The following is a 26,007-nucleotide window of genomic DNA, read 5'->3' as shown; positions in this document are numbered from 1 at the left end:
ATGCAGGGGTCACACATGCATGCGTCACAACAGAGTGAGAAAGTGAACCTTGGCCAAAGCCTGTGCTGAACAGATCCCCTAAAGTACGCCGGCGACCAACGTGCCTCGGCAGTGACCAGAACCTCCGGCACACTCCAGCAGAGAGCAAGCACACACAGGGGAAAACCTTCATGACTCTTTATACTGGATATGCTGGTCTAACAAATAAACACTGCTCTCGCATTCGAAGAACTGAGATTAACTCTCTTAGATTCACTTTCTAAGTAAGATCTGAGGAAGAAAGTCTTTTTAAAAAACCTAGTGAAGATGTATGAATGCATGAATGACTCGCTTCTAGTTATCCTTCTTATAGTTTCTGGACAGTAAATGAGCATTCAAAGAAATGACACGCTTCACCTGTGGAGATCATCACATCTGAATAAACCAGAGGACATTTGATTCCAGTAAGACTGATGATGAGGAGACTCTACCTTCTTCAGCCGGGAGAGAGAAATCATCAGGGTCATCCTGAACTTCCAGACATGTGGCTGGTACCCATCCCTGAGCATCCTCAGTGCTGACAAACCACCACCCTGGGACATCAGACGGGGAAAAGAAGGAAATCAGAGAGGAAGGAGGGTAATGATGACAAGTGGGCGGAGCTTACTGTTCAGCGGCTGCTTCAGGTGACGGCCTTAACATCTCATATATAATAGATGATGATCAATGTAAATATCAACTGACTGATACAGGATAACCAGGGATATAAACTAACCTTTGGGCCTGTGGGTTGGAGTTTATATCTCACAATTCTGACTTTATTACATGCAATTTTGAGTCGAGTCAGAATTGTACCAACTGTAAGAAAACCAAAAAATTTTTTTTTTTCCCTCATAACTGGACCCCATAACTCCCTATTTATCAGATCTCACAATTCTAAGAAAAACTTATAATTTCAAGATACAAACTCACAATTGTAATAAAATCAGAATTTGACTTTATAACTTGCAATTCATGAGTTTAAATCTCACAATTCTACCACAAAAAAAAAAAAAAAAAAAAAAAAAAAAAAATCGGAATTGCAAGATATAGATCACAATTGGAAGAAAAATAAATTTAATTGTGGAGATACAAACTCACAAATGTCAATATTGCAATTGTAGAAAATCAGTCTACAATTGGACTTTATAACTCCCACTTTCTGAGTTTAAATTTTACAATAGATTTGCAAGATACAAACTCACAGAAAGTCAGAACTGTATGTTTATATCCTGCGTGACAGACATTAAGAGCGAAGGCTCCTACCAGACTCGTTCTTCTCGATCACCTCCACCACCTGCCCCACGTACAGACTGATCTCAGAGCTCTCCTGCTTCTCGTAGTCGGTGACGGCCACATACTGCTCCAGCATCAGCGCGTCTGCTGACGACGAGTCTCCTCCTGCAGGAGTCCCAGGAGAAGAAACAAGAGACGTGATCAGAGCGCTTAGTGCTGAGAGTCAAACACCGCTAACATGGAGCAGAGTGCAATTAATAATGACCACAAAATACACTGCAAAGCACATTTACTAGAGCCCAAAACAATAGAATTAATGGAGTGAAGAACACCGGTGCAGTGCATGAAGATTAGTTCGTGATTCGATATCAAAATGTAATCAACTGAAGAAGCAGATTTTGTTTTGTGTCTCTGCTGAACTGATTTGCCCATTTCTGTGAATGATTCCACGACGTTCTCTCAAAATCATCTTAGATGCACATTTTATGTGTGTACGTTTACAACTTTAAGGGATATTTCACCCAAAAAGGAAATTCTCTTCCCATTTACTCACCAAACACAAAAGATGTTATCCTCAAAACACAAATGAAGATATTTTTGATTGACCGTCCTCATGAGACGAAAAAAAAATCATAAAACATCAAAACATTAATATTCAGAATATTAATATTCATGTCTGAGCTTCTGTTTATCATGTTTTATGAGCATAGGTCAAGATTTATATGAGAACACATTTCTTAATTAAATCTGTTCCTTTTGCTGTGTCTCTTTTTGAATCAGTGTCAAGTTTTAGTTGTGTAAACTTCAATGAAAGGCCAGAAATATATATAGGTTTAATTACTTCATGTGCAAGATCACGGTTTAAAATCTCTCATTTTCTGTAGAACGAATGAAAGAAAGGAGGAACAACATAAAGGTGAGTAAATGAAAATGTAATGTTTCCTATAGACAGATATTTTGAAATCATTCACAGATTTCTACTGAGCTCTACACAGAAGCTGCACATCGTCTAAAGCATTTACAGTTTTTAATGACTACATAAATCACAGAAATGATTACAAAAATCTTTCGAGCCTTGACGAACATTTTTAATCACAAGGTTGAAGAGAGCACAATTAACTCAAAAGAGCACAGAAAACACCCGTCCTGCACTACAATATAAAAAAGTTATCAAATGTGTTCCCAATTTTATTTTTTAAACATTGCAGTGTTAAATAAACTACATTGCATCTCACAAAACATGTCAAATTATGCAATTCTTCAATCAGTTTTGAATGCATTTGTGTTCATTTAAGTGCTGCTCTCTTTTACCTTGTGAAGAAAAGTTAGCATCAACTGCTGCTTTATTGCTAAAGCACCACCACCACAGGAACACTAGAACTATTCCAGTCACACTAAACTATCTGCTGAAGTCCTCCAGTAAACCACCACCACCACACCACCATGCACACCAAAGCTTAGCCCTTGCCCACCCGGCTCACACACACAGAGCACGGCTAAGCAAGTATCTGTTACTACCTCTCTTTCGGAAAGAAGTCGCTCGCTCCACAATGCCTGATGAGGGAACATGAATGAGAGCAGGAGTGAGGGCGGAGGTGGAAAGGTTCAGGTAACAAAGGAACGAAAGCATCCACAGTGAAGGGAGCGAGCTGCATGTCTGGAGCTCAAATGAAACCTCAATGAAGTGCACGGCCAGCAGAGGGCGCACTGACCACTCAATCACAACTCATTAATTCAACTCAAACTCACCAACATCAGCTCCTTACCTGATTTCTTTTTTCCACTGGGTTCTCTGAAAATCAAGAAATGCAAGTTAGACGATCAGGTTCTGCTTTTTTCTGAATGTAAAGACAGTTTTAGAACCATGCCACACTACTATTATGTGTTATATCAGTATCATTTATTAACTATTATATGTTGTGTTGTTGATATTTTGAATTTGATTTTTTTTTTCATTTTGTTAAAGTTTTAGTAATAAGTGTCTTTTTTTTTTTATTCTTTACTATGTAGGTTTTTATTTTTTCATTTTTTATTTAGTTCTTTTTTTGTACTTTAACAAATGAAACCAGATAAAAATAATAAAAATACCTTTTTCATTTAATGTTTATTTAAATCAAATGTGTTGCAATTATAATATTACATTTAATGTTAATAATAATAATAATAATTATTATTATTATTAATAATCACACGGAATAAATATGTGTTTATACAAGACAAGAATATATATATATTTATATATATATATATATATTTTTTTACCCAATTGTTCATTTGGTGAGCTGTACAGGCAAGTGGCTATATATGTTGAATTATTTGATTCATTAATCATCCCCTCAATAGTTCTCTGTGTCACTTTGACTGATTTTGAATATCTGTGTGTGTGTGTGTGTGTGTGTGTGTAAACGTACTCTTTGGGTGGGTTCAGGTCTTCAGGACGCGTCTCAAAGAACAAGCGAACCTCCTCACATTGGGAGATATACACTGGCAGCTGGATCAGGGCCTGAGGGGGAAACATGCACAATTACTCACACATCCAGAAGTAGAAGATGTTGAGCTAGTCATTCAATTTCTGAAAAAAAGATGACGCAAACACAAGTAGTTGTTTCGATTATAATCCATAATATACATTTATATACATACATTTACCAAATGCTTTTTAATACTATGGTATAGCATGCAAAAGTCATAAAAACAGACACAGAAACTGGAAGTCATGCATTTATTTTGTATTTATTCTCTTTTATTTGAACACCGAACACTCTTAAATGCACGTCATGCTGTGAATCTCAATGCTGTGTTTTAATATCAGGGCATGACATGAGGCTGATGGCAAGCTCTTTCTGCTTTCTGCACTTCAGCTCCAGTCCCACATCTAATAAAGCGGCTGACAGAAGATGCTTTTTCCCGTTGTATATTTTGGCAGAGGAGCTTTAATTTAATAAAGCTGAGTGCTGCCTCAGTGTCCTTCAGACGAACGTCCCCTTCTGAGTTATGACGGCTGACCTGACTGCAATATTAAAATGCACACAGTCGAACGCATCTGCTCAAGGAGGCCGTCTCTAACCTGGCTTTTAAACACGAGATCACCGATCACTACTGGACCAGCGCTCACTCTTCTCAAAGGAAAGGGTGTTTCGAATGGCTGGAAACGATAAGGGACGAGGCTGATGTTTGCATGAAGACCGGATGATAATATGGGTCTTATTTCCAGGGATGTCCACAGATGAATGCGTCCCCAGGGTTCAGTGCCTGACCTCTCCGCTCATTAGCATTCCCCGAGGACACTGATCTATGACGGCCAATTATAGTAAAAGCACTCTATTGGGTGGTGCATTACCGGGATTGTTTTCTCTGTGTGTGTGTGTGTGTGTGAGAGAGACAGAAAGAGATGAATGATCATCTAGATCACCACAGAAGGGCATGTCATTGTTCACTATCAGTTTATACACATTATATACTGTACTATTTAAATAACACCGAACTCTGCGAGTGGCATCCGGTTGTATCTTTAAAGTTTAATCCTATTATACGTGACTCAAGTTTATAAATGATCAACACTGTTCACTAGCATACTGACTGTTTATTACTTCTCATGAAACATATTAATGCATGATTATATTCTAGATCTCTTAAACCAGCCCAAAACCTAAACATAACTATTACAACAACTATCAATAAATTAAGAATTAATCGAGGGAAAACTCTTAATTAACCATGAATGTGTGTTTCCCAATCTAATGTGTTACCAGTAACTTATCCCCCCAAAATATACTTGATTATTCATCATTCATTTTTCTTTTGGGGAACGTTTATTTGTTCATCTTTCAATCATCATCATTGCATTATATTGTACTGCATTTTATATTTTGCCCTCAGACGTTTGATCATAAACCTAAGCATTTTAATATCATCTGACTATATTCATGTAAGTAAAGTGTAGATATCAAGTCATAACTTTTATTCATATCATTATACTTCAGGATCTGCTATACTGAATTACATTACAACAATCTTACTTTTGGCCATAACAATATTAGAATCTGTTCCTAATTGCTTTTATTTCTGGATAAAACTGTGTTGAGTGTGAGCTCTATATTTTCCTGTATCATACTTTATGAGCCATGAAGCCAAATGTATCTTAAAGAACAAAAAAACAAAACAACAAATTAAATGATTTATGTATGTACGTACTTATGCATGTTTGTTCGTTCAATAAATAAATGTCCTGCGATTTTTATGATTTATTTCATATGTCAGGCTTTATAGGGCTAAATGGTTATTTTCATGCAAAACCAAATAAATTATTTAAAATAAGTATTTTTTTCCCCTAACGGTTCACAAAAAAAAAAAAAAAAAAAAAAAATCAGATTTTCCAAAAAGCAATTGCTAACATGCCTTATTTTTCAAGCCAGATTGACCTCCATTCAGCCAACAAAACTAATATCTTAATGGCATTTCTGATCTTTCACCTCAGTTAATATAGATCTGCTCCAGCGTTTCTGGAGTAAACCGGTCAGCTGATGTTTATTAACACATGACTGCATCAGGCGGTGGATCACATGACCTCACTGTCTGCATGACATCATCAGTGACCCCCCATCAATCAGCAACGCTCGGTGAAAATCAATGGTCCTCTCTTAACCTCATGGATGGGTTTGGGTGAATTATATTGTGTCTCCCTGTTTTAGTCTTTTTTTCTTTTCAAAAGCAAAAATATCCATTTTACTAGACAGAATTTGGAAATTATCTGGCAACTTGACTTTATGATCGGTTAGCAACCAGACTGAAAAGATCAAGCCTGCATCCAAATATGACTGCTCTTTTAGATATATAGCAGATGAAAAGCAATGTGTGAAAAGATGAGTATGTCTGAATTCATAGTGACTCTACAGAAGCCAATTTCAGCAATGGGATAAAAACTAAAAATCTAAAAAGTAATTGCAACTTTTTATCTCGGACTCATTTTTTTTTTATTTCTCTCTTTTCTCAGAATTGAGAGATATATGCACTTGCAATTGCGATTAATAAATGTAAAAACTAAATGTTTGTTTAAAAAAGTCATTGTAACAAGCAATTCCAAGCAATTCTGACACTGTAACACATACTATGCAAATATGTATCATGCTGGAGAACTCTGGAGAAGAAGAAAATAAGTGAGATAATTTATTATTTTTTTTTTTTCATTTTTTTTTTATTCCATAGTGGAAACAAGCAGCAATGCTACTCAGTATGCAATTTTGAATGCAACTGAAGAGAAATTTGCCCATTTGTTCCTTCAGTTTGATTTATAAAGTCTATATTAAAATTAACTGATCAGAACAAGCCACTGGAATCAGTTATTTAGGGTCCAAAAGTCATTCATAAATCACACTGCAGTGGTTGAACTGTATGTTTATATAGTTTACATATAGATTTATGTTTTTGCTGTCATTCTGTATATTTAGTAGCACGGAACCGGAAATACTGTGAAACTATGAAATGCTGTTATTTAAAAGGAGTGTGACCAGCTGATTCATCGGCTGATGATGACCGCTTGTTTACAGCAGGTCTCTGGGAAGTGAGCAGTGCTTTGAGTTACTGGAACCGTTTTGGAGAATGTTACAGTCAAAAGAGTTGAAATCCTCCTTCACAGATCATGACCGATCACATGGGCACCCTCAAAAAATAAAAAAAAGAAAGAAAAAACTTGAAGCAACATTTTGCAAAGCAGTTTCCTTTAGAAACAGCCCTTTAAAAAGTCAACAAAGAGCCAAGATGTGCTGACGAAGGCTAACTCAGCCCTGAAGCAGACACTGCGCTGCCAAATGTGGATTCCTGGCTTTTTTTCCCCTCTTTAACCCTTCCACCAAAAGCCTGACAGTTACTTAAGACGGAACAGTCTTTAATGTTGAGGAAATTCAATTCACAGCGCAGACCACCGTAGAAAAACTGTCCTGAAGCAGAAGATTTCATACAGGATCTCTCTGAAGTTAACCTGCTTCTGCTGACCACTCTGAAATATCTCTGTGAAGTTCTTTCAGAAGGTGAGTTTGCTGAATGCTAACATCTACATTTCCATTTCAAAGTTTGGAATCACTTTTTTTTTTTTTTAAGATATCGATACTTTTATTCAGCAGGGTTGCATTTAGTACATCAAAAACGACAGTAAGGACTTTTTAAATGTTACAAAATACTTCCATTTTACAAAAAAACGTAGCCTTCCTTGATAATGTTTTGTTCAGAAGATCCTGAAACATGACTCTGTATTAAGCAGCACTTTTTTGTCTTTGATAATAAAAATCAATAATATAAATGTTTCTTAAGCAGCATATTATTCTGATTTCTGAAGGAACATGTGACGCTGAAGACTGGAGGAATGATGCTGAAAATACAGCTGCACATCACAGAAATTAAATTTGACTGTACTGAAGTATAAAAATACAACATGTATTTAGGAAACAAGGTTCACATAGCTTGTTTCACAGTTATTCTGCTTTGAAATGTGCGTTTTGTGTCGGAATGTCTGTTTTTGTTTGGGTCTGTGTGACTCCGCCCACTCCCAGTTTACTGCAGCCAATGAGATTTGAGAGCTACAGCTACTGAACCACACTTATGTCCTTTTTTACTGGAAAGAGCAGCTTGGACAAGCAGCTTTCTGCTAAATGTCTCCTTTTGTGTTTAACTGAACAAAAACAGTCATGAGTGTCGGGGTGACATGAGGGACATTTAGGGTGACTTCTACAGCATAGACTGGGCTGTGTTTTGAAATATAGTAAATAAAAATATTGAACAGGGTTCATCTTGTGGTGTAAAATTAATGCTCGTAACAGGTGAGATGGTTGTTGTGTGTCCTATCTTACCCTACAGTACTCGTTTATGGGCTTCAGGCGTTTCATGGCCACGTCTCTGATGTGGCTTCTTCTGAAGAGAATCTTTCCTGTTTAACAAATAAAGACAAACACCATCACAAACACACCCTGCATTCACCGGCATCTTCATTCTCAAATTCATCAGCACTCTTCACAGGGTTTGAAATACAGTGTAGGGAAACTTCTGGGAATGTCCCTTCATGCTTTATAACCATTTTATCAGATGCTGGAAGACCACAAGCATGAAACTTGCCCAAACAAAGACTGTGGCCAATAAAACAACACCAAGAAATGAACACAAATGAGCCTCTTAAGTTTTATGACTCACATCCTGCTGAACTAAAACCATATACTGTGGTCCATTTTAGCTGAAAGTAGTACAAACATAAAGTGAAACATGTGGGAAAACAACAAGACTGCCACCCAAGGCCCCGGGTCATGGCACCATCAGAGAAATGAGGTTGAAAAACACCTTGCATTAGTGTTGGGTAAATGCTCTGTATTTACAGCTAACATTTACATCCTCCAAATCATTTGAAAAAGTCATAATATCATAAGGTTGAGCAGATCAGATCTGAATTCTTTATTAGAACATGATGAATTTTTAAAGCGGATGAAACCATTAGATGTTTTTTTCTTCAAGATTTTAAATTAAATGCATCTTCTTTATTAAACCAAACCCCCCTGTATCCAACCCCCAATCACAAATAAGACTTGTCTTGTTGTCTGTATCTGTTTTAAATGGACGTCTTTAACGAGTGTGTTTGCAAAGCTCACTAATGAATGTTGAGTGGTCTACATGGTGCTCAGATAATTACAGGGGTTTCTGTGTAGATTGCAGACAAATGCTGAGTCAGTTAAACGGTTATGAAGTGCTGGGATGTAAGACAACATTCGGGTGCTTGTACGTAGACGGTCGAATCCACAAGCAATCAAACCTACAAGGCAGCTTAATTACAGCCAGGTGTTCAGTCTAAACTAATCAATGGTAACATCCTGGACCTGCTGTAAGTGATGCCAAGATAATTCTGTATATACCTGACAAAGTCAAACCATTGTGCTCGAGGTCTACAATGTACGGAAAAAGCCATTTGGTAGCATTTTCAATCATCTAAATGCCAGTCGCTCAGTATGTGACTTGAAATCTTAGCTCTTGGTCGTTCATAGGATCTTGATTCTGCTGCTGGATTGGTTTGTGCCAAAATAATTGAACTTAATTTCCGTTGACTCTGAATTGACTTTAATATGTGTATAGAAAGGTGCATTCTGGAATGATGTTTACCTGGTAAAAAGGGAATGATTCTGCGTTTTGGATCCTTCTGTCCACCTTCCACAGGGAATTTATCCAGAAGCTCCATCTGGAGAACAATAATATTGAAAAGTTTAACATCAGTGTGAAGTGGCAACTCATTTTAGTTTTGCAGTGTAACATTTCCGAGTAGAACTGGATGTAGTGGACTCGAATTATTGACTGGATAGTGAAAGAGCAAAACTAGATGTGATTTTGCAGTAAAGCACCAGCGGTTGCTGATTATAATGCATTCAACAAATGCTTGTTCCCCCTCCTCCTGATCTGTATGCGTGGCCTGCTCTAAATAGACACACTGACATAGTGGAACATTTTCCCTCGGTTTATACTCCGGTCCTGAATGCCCCGTAATGTTCACTCGCAGGCAGCTATACGTTATTTTCATTTGCTGGCACCAATTAACATTTTCCTCCCATCTGTTGCATTTTGGTTACAGCCAGGTCCTTATTTCAATCCAAAAGCAGCTGTGGACCGATGAAATCACACCTGTGCCTTTCCAAAGTGTAGCGTTGAAGTAGATCATATGTGCATTTTACACAACCATGCACTGATGACTATAGCAGAGCTCGAACTCATCCGCTTAGCAACGTTTTCCAGCAAAGCAGTTCTTTACAGTCAGGTCCGGAAGTCTCTGGACACTGTCTGAGTTTTTGTACTTTTGCCTTTATACATCACTACAATGGATCTGAAATAAAACAATCAAGATGTGGTTGAAGTGAAGACTTTCAGCTTTAAGCTTTTAAGAGGTTCCATTAATATATAAAATTGACCATTTAGGAGTAAGAGCCATTTTAAGCAAAGTACTTGCATTTTCAGGGGCTCAATAGTATTTGTAGAAAAGGTGACATTATTGTAAATATAAGCACAGTTTTAAGACTTGGAAGAAAATAATTTGCAGTTAATGACTGCCCATGGACATCACCAAATTCTGAGCTTCCTTCCTGGAGATGCTTCGCCAGGTCCTTGAGTTGCTGCCTGTTTGTGTGTTTTTCTGCCTTCAGTCTTGTCTTCAGTAACTGAAAAGGATGCTCTACTGGACTGAGATCAGGTTGATCAGATTGACTTGGCCATCAAAGAATATTCCATTTCTTTGCCATCAAAAAGTCTTGAATAGAGATTGACCGATATATCGGTTTAACGATAATGTTACCGATATTTGAGCATTTTTACCATAATCAGATATCGGTTTTGTGATATTGGATTTACCGATAAACTGTGAATACTTTGAGAATTGCATACAATACAACATCAATGGTGTGCACAGGTAAAGCATACTTGGCTTGTAGAGGTGTATAAAAGGCAAAAGCACAAAAACTCAGTCAGTGTCTGAAATACTTCAGGACCTGACTGTATAATGCAGACACTTATTAATTCCCTAGTGAATTAGTCATTTTATTAGTCATTTTCAACAAGCTCATTTCTACTAAATTTCCAGAAAATTTTGAAACTGCTTTGAACAGTTATTCTGTCATTCAATAAAATGAACGTGATTCTGGCAACATTTTATTATGTTGTAGTGTTGTCACGATACCAAAATTATTGTTTCGATACCGATACCTAGTCAAGAATTGCGATTTCGATACTTTTTCGATACTTTTCCTGAAAAGGGAAAATGCACTCAAATATCATTGCTGGTTCTAATACTTAACACAATGAAATCAGCAACATTAAAAGGTTAATGTTCTATTTATTTGAAAATGTTCAACCTACATTAAACTTGACCATAAATCTAAACAATACTGTTAGCAAAAGCAAATACACACACACACATTTTATAAAGCAACCATGCCATATCAGCTTGTTTTTACAAGTCTTTAATCAATCTGCAATACAAGTTCAATGCTGTACCGGGTGCGCTTACAGAGCACGTTAATTATATCAGAAAAGCCATAAATATGGAGCTGGCTATATAATGCAATTAACAAAATATATTAGTTTACAAAACATACTACAATAAAAGTGTTTTGGGGTCAAGTTGTGAATCACACAGTAATAAGGGTTTATTCATTGAAAATCTGGGTAGGTAGGTAGGTTTTTGATGTTTTGCTAAAATTTTGGTTCTTCTAATGAGTCTACGTGGGTCATTTTAGGACATTTATTACATTTTGCTCATAATAGTAATGTAGACTTAATGAGGGGGACTTCATGATGTCATGTCTCTGATCTTGAAGTGCATTCAAATAAAAGACATCTGTATTGTCTAATAAAACAAATAAAACCAACAGATATAATGAAAAAGCTCTCTGGTTTTTAACATACACTTTTGTTGTAAACACCAAAGGAATGCACACATTTAAACTTTGAACCTTAATGGTGCTTTAGTTCTCACTCATGTCTGTTTCGAGACAATGACGAAGCAAAGGGATACGTCATTCTGCCAGACAAAGCTTTTAGTGTTGTCGGCTCATTTATTAAGCTGAAGAACAATGTCTTCTAGTGTGAGTCAGCGCCATCAGAATGACAGCACACAGATAAAACGCTTACATTTCGGCACAATAAATGAGCTGCATGGGTCCATAACAAAGAATTTTCTGAGATTACATTTTTTTTTCTCCATATCGCTGTATTCAAATTTTTCAAATAAAGCTTGACAGCTTCATAATGCAGGACTCTACAGTCCAGCGTTCTCCAGAACAATGCATGTGGGCATTTGATAGACCGCAGTGGACCGGCGAGATACATAAATAGCCTCCATTGTAATGGCACTACTTTACATATCATAATTACAAAAACAGAGGGCACACTACCAGTCGAAATTTGGACACACCTACTCATGCTTCGTTACAGTTTTCCACTGCAAGAATAACTGCAAAGATGTCAAAACAAATGGAAGTACAAAAGTGTGTAATGGTCCACGGATTTAAAAATATATATAATAATATAATATAGTCAGTTACGTTGTCTATTTAAACTAAACTAGTTCTAAACAAAGCAGCTGTGTGTGTATGTTAAATCATTTATTTAATAAGAACTAAAACTTACTGTTAAATCTTGATAAACTGTGAATAAATCTTTTGTAATATTTCAGAGATTTTTCTAACTCTTGGTGAAATAGCATTGGGTTGGAAAAGGAAGGAAGAATTGATTTTTTCTTTATGGTCAAATCCTCACTGAGATGTAGGCATCCTGTGAGAGGTATCCTGATGGAAACCGGTCATTTCCTGCTCCAGCACCATTACTGCTGCTGTTTATCACCATAACATTCACTGACAACACTGACCGGGTCACAGACTGCCCAGACAACACAAAGCTATCCTTTACACGGATTATTCACCCACAAATGAAAATGTGTATTATGAAAAATACTGGTAACAGTTTTGGTTGCTGACTGGAAAATATAAGACATTGCTCATAATATCCTGTTTTATGTTCCACAGAAGAAATGAAGTAATAAAGGTTTGAAATGACACGAGGGTGAGTAAATGATGACACAACTTTTACTTTTGCTCATTTTCTCTTTAAATGAATCATTTACCCAAAAATTCTGTCATAATTTACCTACTTTTCCCACCCATAAAACACAAAAGGAGAAGTTTAGCGGACTCTCCTTGGTTTCTTTTCTAATAAAAGTAAATGGAGATGGATTACAGAATTTTTTCACTGATACTCTTTTAGTTTGGACTGCTGGATAAGCATTAGTGTGAAATACTGTCACTCTGCACTACATGTTTGATTAGAGATCTGTGGATCTATTTTGTCTTTAGTATTGTGTCCGTTGATATTTAGTTTGCTTTTATAAGTAAAGTAACGTGTATGATTGAGAAGAGAGTAGTAACTCAGTTAATGCATCATCTACATGGTGGCCCCTCAAGGAGAATAAAATAAAGCTTCTTCCAAAAGACTGATTTGTCTGGATTCTTCATCTCATGCGAGTGTACATCATTTTAATGACACTTTACAAATAAATCTGAAACAATTAGTCAGTCAATGTCGAAAAAAATAAAAAATAATAATATTTTTTTTTTTGTCGAATAGTTATTCTGTCACCTCATATGAGCTAATGTAAGGGCCTGCAATTACACAGTTTGACCAGTGTGGCGCTGTAGCACAAGACTGTATTGTAATTAACCCTTAGCAGGGAATTTGACTGACAGGTGATTAGACCAATCTTTATGCCGAATCTGCCATTTTTGTCCGACAAACAAATCAGACAGGTGAGTAGACGTCAGTGGATTTGATGTTTGAATGGTGTGTTTTGACCAGTGTTCATTTCGTTGACGAATAATGTGTCAACAACATTTTTTTCACTGACGAAAACGAGACGACAATGAAAATAAAATTAGTTTTGAATGACAAAAACTATGAAGAAAATCAACATTTTCGTCAACTAATAAAAACGAGATGAAAATGTCAGGGAGGGACGGTTTAGGAAGAGATTAATTTAATTCAGAACGAATCTGTTGCGTGGTTGGGAAGTTAGATGCGCACATTTAAACTGTGACATATCCTGTTGATCTATCTGGTGGGTCATAAACTGGCATACATTTGCTGCACATCTCATAAAATGTAAAAAAAAAAGTCAAAATCTGGGTGTAAGAGAAGAGCAGACATGGATAAATGTGACGACTCAAAAGACAACTCAATTTGGTCTGGTTGTCTGGTTTTGCTCTGGTTTCCACACACCCGAAGCAGCACCTCTCACACAGCACAGGAGTACTCTTTTGTGCCTCATTAACAGAGGAAAACATTTACATTAATTCATTTAGTAGATGCATTTATCCAATACATCAAGCGATACAGCTTCAAGAACAAACAGACACAGTACCGTATTTCCCGGACTGTAAGTCGCACCTTTTTTCATAGTTTGGCTGGTCCTGCGACTTATAGTCAGGTGCGACTTATTTATCAAAATTAATTTGACATAAACCAAGAGAAATGAACTAAGAGAGAACATTACCGTCTCCAGCCACAAGAGGGCGCTCTATGCTGCTCAGTGCTCCTCCTCGTTATGACGTAGTTTGGACTGATGCGACTTGTACTTAGGTGCGACTTATAGCCCAAAAAAATACGTTAAGTGCTCGTCATACCAAGTTTCAAGCATTGTTCAAATAAGTACAAGCTAGACAAAGAAAGATGAAAGCAAAGGGAAATCTCCCCAAAAGTGGCACCTAGTGGAAAATAATTAATTTGCATTTTCATTCAGACCAACAAATTCAAGTTTCCCAGGTCTGCATGCGCAACAAGTGGTCGTGCAATATGCTAATGTTTCATTTTGACGTCAACATGAAACGGCTTGGGATTGGTTCTTAAAAATGACTCGTTTCAGAGTCAACTCTTTCTTTTAAGAGATGATAACATTATCCACTGTGCACTTTCAGATTTAAAACTTTGTTATGAAAGAGTAATTGAAGTAGAAGTAATGCTTCAAATGGGATTAAATACTAGTTAAACCTCGCAATCCCAAATCTTATTTGAATGAAAGGGTGTATTTCACCATTTACGAAGAGATTCTTCAATCTCTGAAACCCCAGAACTATGAAACGGTGTAACCACATTCAGACGGCTGTGTCATATGATCTTCTTTACTACTCAAGCGCATTAGTGGTTGTGTTATTTACCCTCTGCACGTCCTGCCTGACTGCTGCTATAGTATGTGCTGCATCAGCACTAAAGTTCCTCAACCACACAGGAAAAAAGCAGCAAGGAGGGAAAGAACTGAAGGGAAAGTTGAGGAAGAAGCCATTAAAGCAGTAACATGCGTCAGAGGAGAGAGACCTCAAAAACGAAAAATGAGTCAATGCATGGCCATCAGTGTCAATGATTCATTCAAACACCAAAGATTTGAAATTCATTATTATACTACATTAATTGCAATGTATGGAAGGATTTTCCGGACTATTTTCAAATGGAATTACAAATTGTATTTTCATTTTCATTTTCAAAATGTGGACACATAAATTGTGACAGAAAAAGCAATTTATATCAAAGTGATCACAAAATGACTTTCACCAAAGTTATTCATACCAGAAGCTTCCTTTTGAATCATGTAACAGGTTTTTTATATCAATTGTCATGGTGAACAAATGAGCGATGGAGGTTTTTGCTTGGCTAACACATGTTTGTAGTCATTCAAAATAAATATTAGGAATATTCCGGGTTCAATAGAAGTTAAGCTTTATATGCAGCATTTTAGTATAATAATCATTTTCATGGCGATGATGTAAAACTGTTTTTTTGTTGTCTTTTTAAAAAAATATCATGTTAACATGCATACTGTCTTGAGGATAGGACAATTATTTTAATGTTTATGGATTGGACCCATTCACTAGTAAATAAATTATAAGTATTATAAGTATTATATATAAAAAATATATAAAATTAAATACAATATATAAACAATTTTCATAAAAATCCATTATAGAAAACATGTATAGAGCTATGAGTTGACGGTTTGAAGAGGCTGTATTTTTCCATATGGTTCATATTTCTGTGGAAGTGCCGAGCAGAGAAAATATCCCGTAACATTTTCAGGAAGCTGTGGCAGAGCTCACCGCGGGGATTTCTGACCATTTGTACAAGTTCGGTGAATAGCTGCAGTTGTGCTGAGTGCTTCTAATAATAGTGGGTTTCCGTTCTAAACTGTTTGCAAAGTTTTGGCTGCCACAGAGAGGAAGATTCAGCACAACTGAACATCGTCGTCACACAGGAAGCTCAGATAAATTTGGACCAGCCTTGCCTCCAACTGGTGATCTCAACTCCGTTATTAATATGAATTATCACTGTCAACAGATCTAATATGCAAACTCATTTATCATTCTGATTTAATATTTGTCAATTATTAAATACATGTCAATGCATTCCTATTTTTTTACTTGCACTAAATTAATGAAAGCTTTACATTAATAGTCCATGAATAGAATTGAGAAAAGGAAGAGGCCGATTTATTTCTGACATGCTGTGGTAAACGAATAGGTTTAATTTGATCCATTGCAAAGTTACATTTACGAAGGCAACGAATTGCAACAAACTGCTTTAAAGCTAATTAAATACAGACATAGAAAGCAGAAATATAGCTAAAATTAAAATCTGTTCCATTCTGATTGCATTTTATTTGTTTACTTCATTTGATAATACTTATACACAAAAGAAAATAGAAAAAAGAGCAGTGTGCTCATGTGTAGTAAGTGTTGGTAGAAAAGAAGAACACCTGAGATCTTTTCAGCAAGTGTTATTTCTAGGACATTGTGATTCTTGATGCGATGTCATTGCACAACTCGTGAAATTTCTCTGATCAAAACAGGAAAAGTCCCAATCACCAGTGACTATGAAGACAGAGCGTCCAAACAGGTTTTGTCAAGAAACACCAGACTCAGGAATCTGGAAGTTTTGCAGACTTTAACCGAGAGGACAAAGCTTTTTCATTTATTATTATTACTATTCAATATTATTGTGTTTTATACATTTTTCTTAATATGTCAAAGCAAACAGACCTGACAATTAAATATTGCCTATCCAAGGCATTGCTACGTGACCAGTGTTTCTCAACTGCTGGGTCATGAGCCAAAAGTGGATCACAAGACAGGGTCAAAGAAACCACAACAACATGTAACTCTGTTGCTCTGATGTGAGGTTTTTATTTTGAAAAGCTTCTGTCAAATGCAGTTTAAAACACAAATTCAATATCAGATGAGATGTTATGAGTCAGGCTATTTGTCAAGTGTCATCATTCTAACATTATCTTATGACATAAAACCCCTCTCTCACCTCAGTTAAACTAACTTTTTTTGTCCCGTCATCAGTTTTATCATGCTCACAGCGCACAGGTTCGATTATTCATAGAATACATTGCATTTTGTGTGTCTTTAATGTGTTGTGACCGATCGCTGTAGGGCCTCAGTTCAAGCGATACATGAACTAATCACCTCTTCCTCTTTACTAGTTATAACATGAAATAAACATGAATGAACATCAGAAGGCATCTTGATTGAAATGCAGAAAGACGCCAATACACATTTTTCCACCTACATTAATCTACTCTACTGTCTGATTGGTTTGTCAGACAAAAATGGCAGATAATGTGTTCGGATTGGTCAAATCTCCTGTCAATCAAATTCCCGGAGAAGGGGCAATTATTATAGCAATGCCTTGTCCAAATACCCACACTTGCGATCTTGGCAGCGACAGGAAGTAAGTGCGCAAGACTGTCCCAGGCCTTAAAGGGTTGGTTCACCCAAAAATTGAAATTATGTATTTAATAACTCACCCTATTTTGTACAACATTTGCATCTGCTTTTTATCACTTCATTAAAAAAAGTGCATTAAGAATAATGCATTAATTCATCTCACTCAGATTTATTATTCCTCTAAATGAATAAAAATGATGCAACTCAGAATGACGCAAACCTGTAATAATTAAAATGTTAAACAACACAAATATCCATTATGTATTTAATGCCATTTTATTAACCAATGTCTTTGCTTCTAACCTTTGATGATCCAGTTCAACCATACTAATAAACAAAAATTAGTCTAGACAAACATTTTTGTGTCTTTTTTATTGCTGAAGTGTGTTGAAATTTATTTTCATCTGCATTCAACTGTACGGACATAAATTTAGAGGCTAATTCGTTTCACTTTTGGTGTGAAAAGGTTTTTATATTTGCCAAAAATTAGGGCATGCACAGACTAGTCGAGTGATTGACTACTTCAACCTCTAGTCTGCACTGTTGGAAACAAACGACTAATCGAGCATGCATTAACCATAATCAGGGTTCCCAGTTCCCACACCTCGATTAACTTCAAATTCAAGGACCTTTCAAAGACTTTCCAGGTCCAATACCCTCAAATTCAAGGACTTAATGTGGGGACACATTTCAAGTGAGAGCGAGGTTACATCGTGAGGAATCACATTGAGATATGTCGGTATCAAATTTTCATGTTGCGATTAATTGCTAAAGCTTTTATAAGATCTCATTAGTGAACCTTAATTAATGCATAAACATTCACAATGAGCAATAGCTACATTTGCTACAAAAGTTATTAATCTCTTAGTCCATGTTAGCTCTTTAAAAAACAGTTGCAACTTTAGATTTTAACATGTTATTAAATATTGGTATTAAATTGGTTATTAAATAAGAATATCTCATTGGCAGTTTATGTTATTATGAATTAACTAATGCTAACTAATGAAGCCCTAATGTAAAGTGTGAACAAACAATAAAGAATCAAAGCACTTTCAAACAATATCTAGGGCATGTTGTAGTCCAGATTAAAATGCTAAAAAAAATAAAGTTCAAAAATGATTAGCCTATTGAATCTAAATATTTACGTATTGGCGCTGTGATTAACAACACAGCAAATCCACAAATCTGAATGGCTATTTAAATTATTTAAATATGTTTTAGAAAGTAGCATCTTATTTATGGGGTTTCCAGAGTAAGGGCTGCATTTTCTGCAGTTTAGCGCCATCTGCTGTCAGAGAGTGAATGTGCTTTCATTCAGCGCATCTCTCACGTGTTCCCCGTGTGCTTCTCATGCGTGCTTGTTTACATCAGAACGGAACACGTCTTTCAAGCAGCATACAGTGCTGTTGTGCGTTTTGACCAGTTGATGGGAAAAGTGTTCTTAAAATGCTTCCCAAATTCAGAATAATTTATAAATGTATAATTAGTCATGGTATTTAGAAGTGCCCAGGTTAACAATATCGTGCATAGTCATTACTATGATATATCGCATTACTGAATAGCAGCACATGTCTGCTTGTAAGATACATTTTTACAGTTTTCATGTGTCAAACACAACTAGGCAAAGAGCTTTTTTTCTCATTTATTTTTGCCCATATGACAACATGGTTGTATTTATGTTTTGCATAAAACTGAAGAATATACATACTATACTGTATTCTAAAATGATCTGATATTAACTTTAGCATGGATTTTATTGAAAAGAGCTTAGGCTCATGTAACCAGAAGTTTAAAGATATATGAATATGCTTTTAAGTTGTTCTTGCCTTATGGGCAATTAAACATTAATTTTCAGGTGTGTCTGTGAAACATAGAGGTACTGTCCTAGTAGTTTTGTGCAGGCATGAATGAACGTAGGGTGACCATATTCTAGTTTTCCAAAAAGAGGACAGTGGGTGTGGGCGGGCGGTGGGCTGGGGTTTGGTTGGTTGGTGGTTAAAGTAGTGCCAAAAGTAGTGCAATGACCATATCCCAAATATCAAAACTGAAAATGTCATTTTGATACCTGAAATACATATTTTACAGTCACTGTTATGCATATCGATAATAAACAAATCTAAAAAGCTTTCTACCAGTGGCCCTCCTACACAAAAATTAACATCCAGCACAGTTTTATCTTTGGCAGAATGCAAAATGTTTCAATATAAGCATTTTAGTCAAATGTAATTAAGTAACATTTCAAACCTTTAACCCATGGGGAAATCAACCCATTAACAGTTTAAAAGTAGCCATAGAAAAAAATTTTGGATTTGGCAACCTTGCATTCAACGAGATTTGGAATCAGATTTGACTGATCACATGATGAGGAGAGAGAGATGGCTGATTCAAAAAAGATTTAAATACTCTGTGGATTGATAGGGGCTTCTTGATGCATTAAAATTATGCAATGTTAGAAAGTTTGCAGGGATTGGATACAAAAATCACGGGAGCGGGCAATAATGGTCAGAAATTCAGTAGGAGCGGGATTAAGAAAACAGTACCTTGCAGCGCTCTACTACCAAAACGCACTGGAGACTGTAGAAAGAAAAAGAAGAATTCCACATTTTGGGCAATTCAGAAATCCTGGCCAGATGCATTTTTTAAGTCCAAAAAAGAGGAAATGTCCGGGAAAGAGAGGAAATTTGGTCACTCTAACGTCATGGCAATGTACAACACAAAGTACCTCATGCACGAAACACTTGACACGTAAAATGCACATAACTAATATAAATCAAGCAAGCTTATGTGCAGAGGCCACAAAATGTTGGCGAAATAACACATTAACAGACCAGAGGGAATAATATGGATTTTTTTTCCAGAAAACTTCTTGCACAAAATAAATTCAAGCACTTTCAAGGACCTGATTCAATGTATGTTTATTTTCAAAAACTTTCCAGGACCTTGAAATGTTTTTTTTTTTCATTTTCACAAACTTTTAAGGATCTCAAGGTCCTGTGGGAGTTTGCAAATACAACATGAATTTAAGGATTGCAATATTGTGTGGAGCTGTTACTTTTTATGACTTTATCTATGTTGCATGTAACATTTTAATATGTAATATAATAATTAGGGGTGTGCCCGAAGCCGAATACCTTATTTGGCATGGCATGGATAATGGCTTCAAAATCAAATAATGGACAAAGAATAATTCTGCCTAAATATTCGGCTGAGGCCGGCACAGTCTGGTGGATCAGTGCAATATTATACACAGACCTCTAAAGTCACGTAATAGAGGGTGAAGTAAATGAATGTAAAAAGCAAATCAAACACTGCATTGTTGTTGCCTCTCCATGCATCTCTCAGAAATCAGAGCTTGGCAAGAGTAATATCACCTATAATAATACATCAAACACGTTCTATTTTTTGTATATATTTAAAAAGGCAATGATATAAACCTTAGGCTACAATATGATACGAATGAATGGAATAAGAACAGTGCACTCACTAATCAAACAGACACGTTGCGCGTCAGTCTCTCAATAACCAAACCAGTTCTCTCTCAAGATCAGGCTATTTACCAACTTAGATACAGATACATTTTCTACTTGGCCTACATGTTTGCATCTTTCTCTTTTGCTGGTTTGCATGGCAACAGTGATATTTACTTGCTAATCATGCTAGCAACATGCTAGTAACTTGCTAATCATGCTAGTAACATGCTTAAACTTGCTAATCATGCTAACAACATGTTAGAACATGTAACAAGGCTAGAAAAACGCTAGTGGCAGGCTAGCAACTTTGCTAATCATGCTAGTCACATGCTAATCACTTCCTAGTCATGCTAACAACATGCTAGTTACTTGTTAATAAAGCTAGCAACATGCTAGTTACATGCCAATTATGTTGAAAACATGTTATTAACATCTTTCAGGCTAAGATTTCTCAAGCAAACCTTAAATTTTGTATGGGCAAACTTTTTATCAAGTTATATATTTAAAATTAAAATGTAAGAATAAGGTCAAAGTTCAAAAAAAAACATGTTGGGTTGTGGCTTAAAAATGTGTGTTCAATGACCAAACCTGTTGAGATCCACTATTCTATCTAGTGCACAGGTCTGGTCAGATATCTTAAGTACGTTTCTACAGAGCCATCAATGTGATGACTTTTCCTGTCACAGCACAAAAAAACAGCCCGTCTAAACCTGCCACATGCACTTCAACATTTCTGTGGCCATCGCTGAAATCCATGTTGATCTCTCCAACAGCTAAGCTTTCAGTTCTGCTCATAGCATCAAACTCAGGGTTGGCATTACTTCAAGGTTTCATTGGAAAAGAACAGCCATGCTGGTTCAGTTCTCCTTTGAGCTTAAAGGATGCTAATACTTGGATTCAAATGTTTATCATTGCAATATTATATTGGAACTAGTACAAAACTCACCTGAAGGTCGAAAAATTTACTGTAGCGCCTGAAAATGATCTCAGTGCTGCCATCAGACCAAGCCACTTTGATAATGTAAACCTAGAGTAAACAAATAAAAAAAAAATAGAGATAAAGGGAGAGTTAAGACAAGATTTACAATTATTACACACAACTCTGTTCACTTAATTAAGATAACTACAACAGTTTTTAACCCTCATCATTTCAAACCAGTACTTTGCAATATTTTCCATGCAGCTTCAATTAATGGAAACCGGAGCTTCCAAGCTTCATAAAGAATTCAGAAGCACCATAAATGTGTCCTAAATGTGTCTCTAATGAGATGTGCATCTCTACATCTCATCTGAACACATATTGTAGCTTTGACTGTAATTTACAGTCTAAATTAATTACTTTATTTTTAGACAGCTGGTTCACTTTACCAAAAAAAATAATAAAAAAATTAATTATATATATATATATATATATATATATATATATATATATATATATATATATATATATATATATATATATATATATATATATATATATATAAGCAGAGAGAGAAAAAAAAAACAACTAAAAAAAATTCCTAGTTTGCTGTACTTGTTTGTAGGGCTGCATAATTTGGCCAAAATATTGTCATTGTGTATCAATATTAATATATCATATATCATTAACATAATACTAATATGATTAAAAATACTACTAATAAATTAGTATTAGTTTTAATACTAGTAGTAGTAAAATATAACAACTAGAATATTACTTTTGTAATATTTGACCATAAAATGGAGAAAAATAATATTTATAATTTTATTTAACATTTTATTTTCTAACACTGAACCATCAAACTGTTATTTTGACAAAAGAACTGCAGGTAGCCTAAAGCTTCTCTTGTTGATAAAAACCTTTCCAAACTATTCTAAATATGGGAAGATAACTGGCACATGCCCCAAACTGAGCACAGTTTTACTATGAACCGAGCTGCTCGTGTAGTACAGGGGGAAGGGAGGATTTTGTTCGTCTTCAGCATTCACCTGCTTGTTTGACAAATACAGCAATACTTTACGTTCTCTAGGAACATAATGTTGATTTCCCACACATCTCAAATCAAGGGTCGTGTATTGATCAGTATGACTCAACCCAGTGTTTTATAGAGTGTGTGCCGCAGGCTATTAGTAATGATTCAAGTATTTATTACAATGCATTCTCTCAGAGAAACACTAGTTCAGGATAATAATGTTTACAATGACTCTCTGAAACCTGGATCACAAAAGTGACAACAATGCACACAGAAAGCTGAACAATGTAAATTTGTGGCTTTATTATTTAAAGCTGACTGATGCATACTAACTGGAAATGCAGTAACAAAACCCAGAAGCAGAATTACAACTAAAATAAGCTCATGAGGTGGACGTCATACCAGCTTCTGTTCCTGGGGCTCAACGTGCCACTAACAAATCAAGGTCATGGGTTTGATTCCAAGGAACACAGATGCTGGCAAAATTATAAAATTAAGCATAACTGGAATGCACTGCAATTCACTGTGGAAAAAAATGACAGTCAGATGCATTCATGCTGGTGTGATTTTAAGGGGGATTTTCCAGGCATACTTCTGCTCAGACTGCATGCATTTCCCATTTCTGACAGTAGATGCTGATGTCAGTTTTCCAACCGACATACTAAAGCATGCATTTCAGATTCTTCCAAGTGGAATGATATTATTTGATCATTTTAGGTCTAATGTAGTAATAAAGTGCAGGTCAACAGACGCTAGCCATGACCGGTCTCAGCATGAGATGAGATTATCTATAGTTAGAGACCAAAAAAGATTTACATGTTATCCTTTCACATAGGTTTTATTTTCAGCGTTCACTATGAATAGTGAAAGCAGCTGAGAAGATTACTGGTGTCTCTCTCCACTCCCCCCTCCCAGTTACAAACTGTGACCTGCACCAGACACTTTGTGCAGCACTGGTCTGCTCACTTCCTCATTCAAATACCTCTTCAGTCAGTTTAGATAAAGATCTTTAAATCAGTTTGTTTACTTCAGTGGTTTGTACTCTATATGCCATGTGCCTTGTGCTGCTTTATTTAACTGTATTTTAAATATTTGAAACAGTTTCAAATATGTTCAAAAGCTTAAAACTTCATGGGGCCATCAATAAATATAGTCAATAAGTATATAAAAAAAGTATTTCAGTTGATTAAGTTATTTTCTGTATTTTTACTTTTCATTTAATGGTATTTCTAAATATGTACATTCAAATTTCAGTGATGACATTCTTATTTGTGTGTGCGTTTTATTTTTTCATGAATCACACCTTGCATAACATCCAAATAGTTCTGCAATAAAACACTGTTCATCAAAAAGAAATCCTAAATTGCACCATAGTGTTTTAAACACTATTATTCTTATTTTCAATATTATTATTTTTAAATAAATAAATGGCATTTAAAAATAATGAAATAAAAAAATAAGAAAATGATAAATAAATACATACACTTAAATGTAATTTGAACGCCAAGCAGATTTCCCTCTAAATGTTCTTAATATCATATCTAAACTATTCTTTTAGTTTCTTTTTTTTTATAATATAAAATTTTAGTTAGACACTCTACTAAATTAAATACAACAAATAAAACCCATCTTGTTTACTTCTTTATTTTCATAAATCTTTTGATTTGGGAGCGAAATATGAGTGACTGGGCTGGGGCATATATTCAATGAACTGGTTTCTACAAAGCATAAGAACGTACAGTACATAACGATAATTAAAAAGCATGTCTAGAAAACTTTCTAAAGTTTCAAAAAAAAAGTTTTATTATTCTGATTTGTTAAATAATTTAATAAAATACACAAAACTTTGGATTTGTTGGGCTGGAAAAACAAACAAAGCAATTTAAGATCCCAGACCGGTCAAGAATAACCTCAGAGTGCTGCAGAGTGGGCTCACGGGTGTTTTAAGGGTGTTAAAACTTTAAGGGTGTGGTGAAGAGGACAAAAGGCCCGGAGAAACATGGAGGAGTCTCAGCGGATCAACAAAGTCCTCAGAATAAGTTTGTACAGCAGTTAGTAAACACTCGCCCACTCTCAAAACTGAACATTAAAACGCACTTTTGATAGTAGGCCTATATATAAACACATATGCTTGTGTGTGTGTGTGTGTGTGTGTGTAATGGACTTCACTGTCTTTGTTACATTGATGCAGATGTGAAAACACCTGGATTGACTCCATGATAGTACAGTACAGATGACTTCTAACCAGCTGCTGTCTGCAGACTTTATCTGACACTTCATGTGTATCATATCTGAACAGAAATACTTGTGAAGTAGCAGCTCCTTTGGCGTGTCGTGCTGGTGTGTAACTCGATCCTCCTGAACGCATCTCCAGCCTTTGTTCACTCAAACCAACCGAACAATCTCAAAGACACATCACTAAAACTTTCATTAGGAGGAAGAACGTTAGGAAGAGATCAGTAAAGATCTTTACAGACGTCAACTTACATAGTGTTTGTTGGGGTTTCTTCTCTTTTGCACGTCTTGAACAGTTACTTCTTGTACGGTCCGCCGTGGCATGTTGCAACAATCTCAGACTTTTAGATTCAGTGTAGCGTTCAGTCCCACGGCACAAAATCTGATCACGTTTTCCGCATCGACTTCTGCTCATTCGCGTGTTTGTCTGTCCGTCTCTGCGGGTTTATAGTCCACGTCTGATTTCCTGCAGTCTGGACCGAGAGAACTCCCAGCCTATCCCAGCTCACCGACTCTAATTTAATTAAAACCCAACGCAGTCGCACATACTACTATGGGAACGCGTGACTCATGAATATTAAATACGTAACGTGACGTTCGCCGAAAAACCGAATATGATTGGCTCAAAGGTGGACATTGGTAAGTGGGCGTTTGCTAGCTGCCGAATAGATTATTCCAGATGGTGAATTAATATCTTATGAATATTAATTAGGCTACGTGACTAGACGATTACTGGGAACGCCAGAAGACTATATTAATATTCACTAGTTAACCCTTAGCCATAGTACGATTCGTCATTTCGTTCATCCAAGA

The 26,007-nt window shown here is 36.0% G+C and overlaps 1 protein-coding gene across 3 annotated transcripts in view; it reads right to left on the bottom strand.

Moving 5' to 3' along the window:
- Window positions 1-25,737, bottom strand: part of LOC127986493 (SH3 and PX domain-containing protein 2B) — a 31,478-nt gene extending 5,741 nt beyond the window's left edge. For 2 of the 3 annotated variants that reach the window (XM_052588762.1, XM_052588763.1), the window contains exons 1-9: window positions 25,447-25,737; window positions 21,954-22,034; window positions 9,388-9,463; window positions 8,097-8,173; window positions 3,666-3,757; window positions 3,021-3,046; window positions 2,773-2,808; window positions 1,285-1,419; window positions 471-572 (exon numbers count right to left, since the gene is read on the bottom strand). In XM_052588762.1, coding sequence (XP_052444722.1) covers window positions 471-572; window positions 1,285-1,419; window positions 2,773-2,808; window positions 3,021-3,046; window positions 3,666-3,757; window positions 8,097-8,173; window positions 9,388-9,463; window positions 21,954-22,034; window positions 25,447-25,518 — 697 coding nt within the window. In that variant the 5' untranslated portion in view covers window positions 25,519-25,737. The remainder of the gene's footprint in view (window positions 1-470; window positions 573-1,284; window positions 1,420-2,772; window positions 2,809-3,020; window positions 3,047-3,665; window positions 3,758-8,096; window positions 8,174-9,387; window positions 9,464-21,953; window positions 22,035-25,446) is intronic. The other variant, XM_052588764.1, reaches the window with a different exon arrangement.
- Between the last annotated feature and the right edge of the window lie 270 nt (window positions 25,738-26,007).

The sequence above is a fragment of the Carassius gibelio genome, chromosome B21 (genome assembly GCF_023724105.1).
Source record: "Carassius gibelio isolate Cgi1373 ecotype wild population from Czech Republic chromosome B21, carGib1.2-hapl.c, whole genome shotgun sequence".
Lineage (NCBI taxonomy): Eukaryota > Metazoa > Chordata > Actinopteri > Cypriniformes > Cyprinidae > Carassius > Carassius gibelio.
This window is presented reverse-complemented; position numbering and strand designations above follow the sequence as displayed.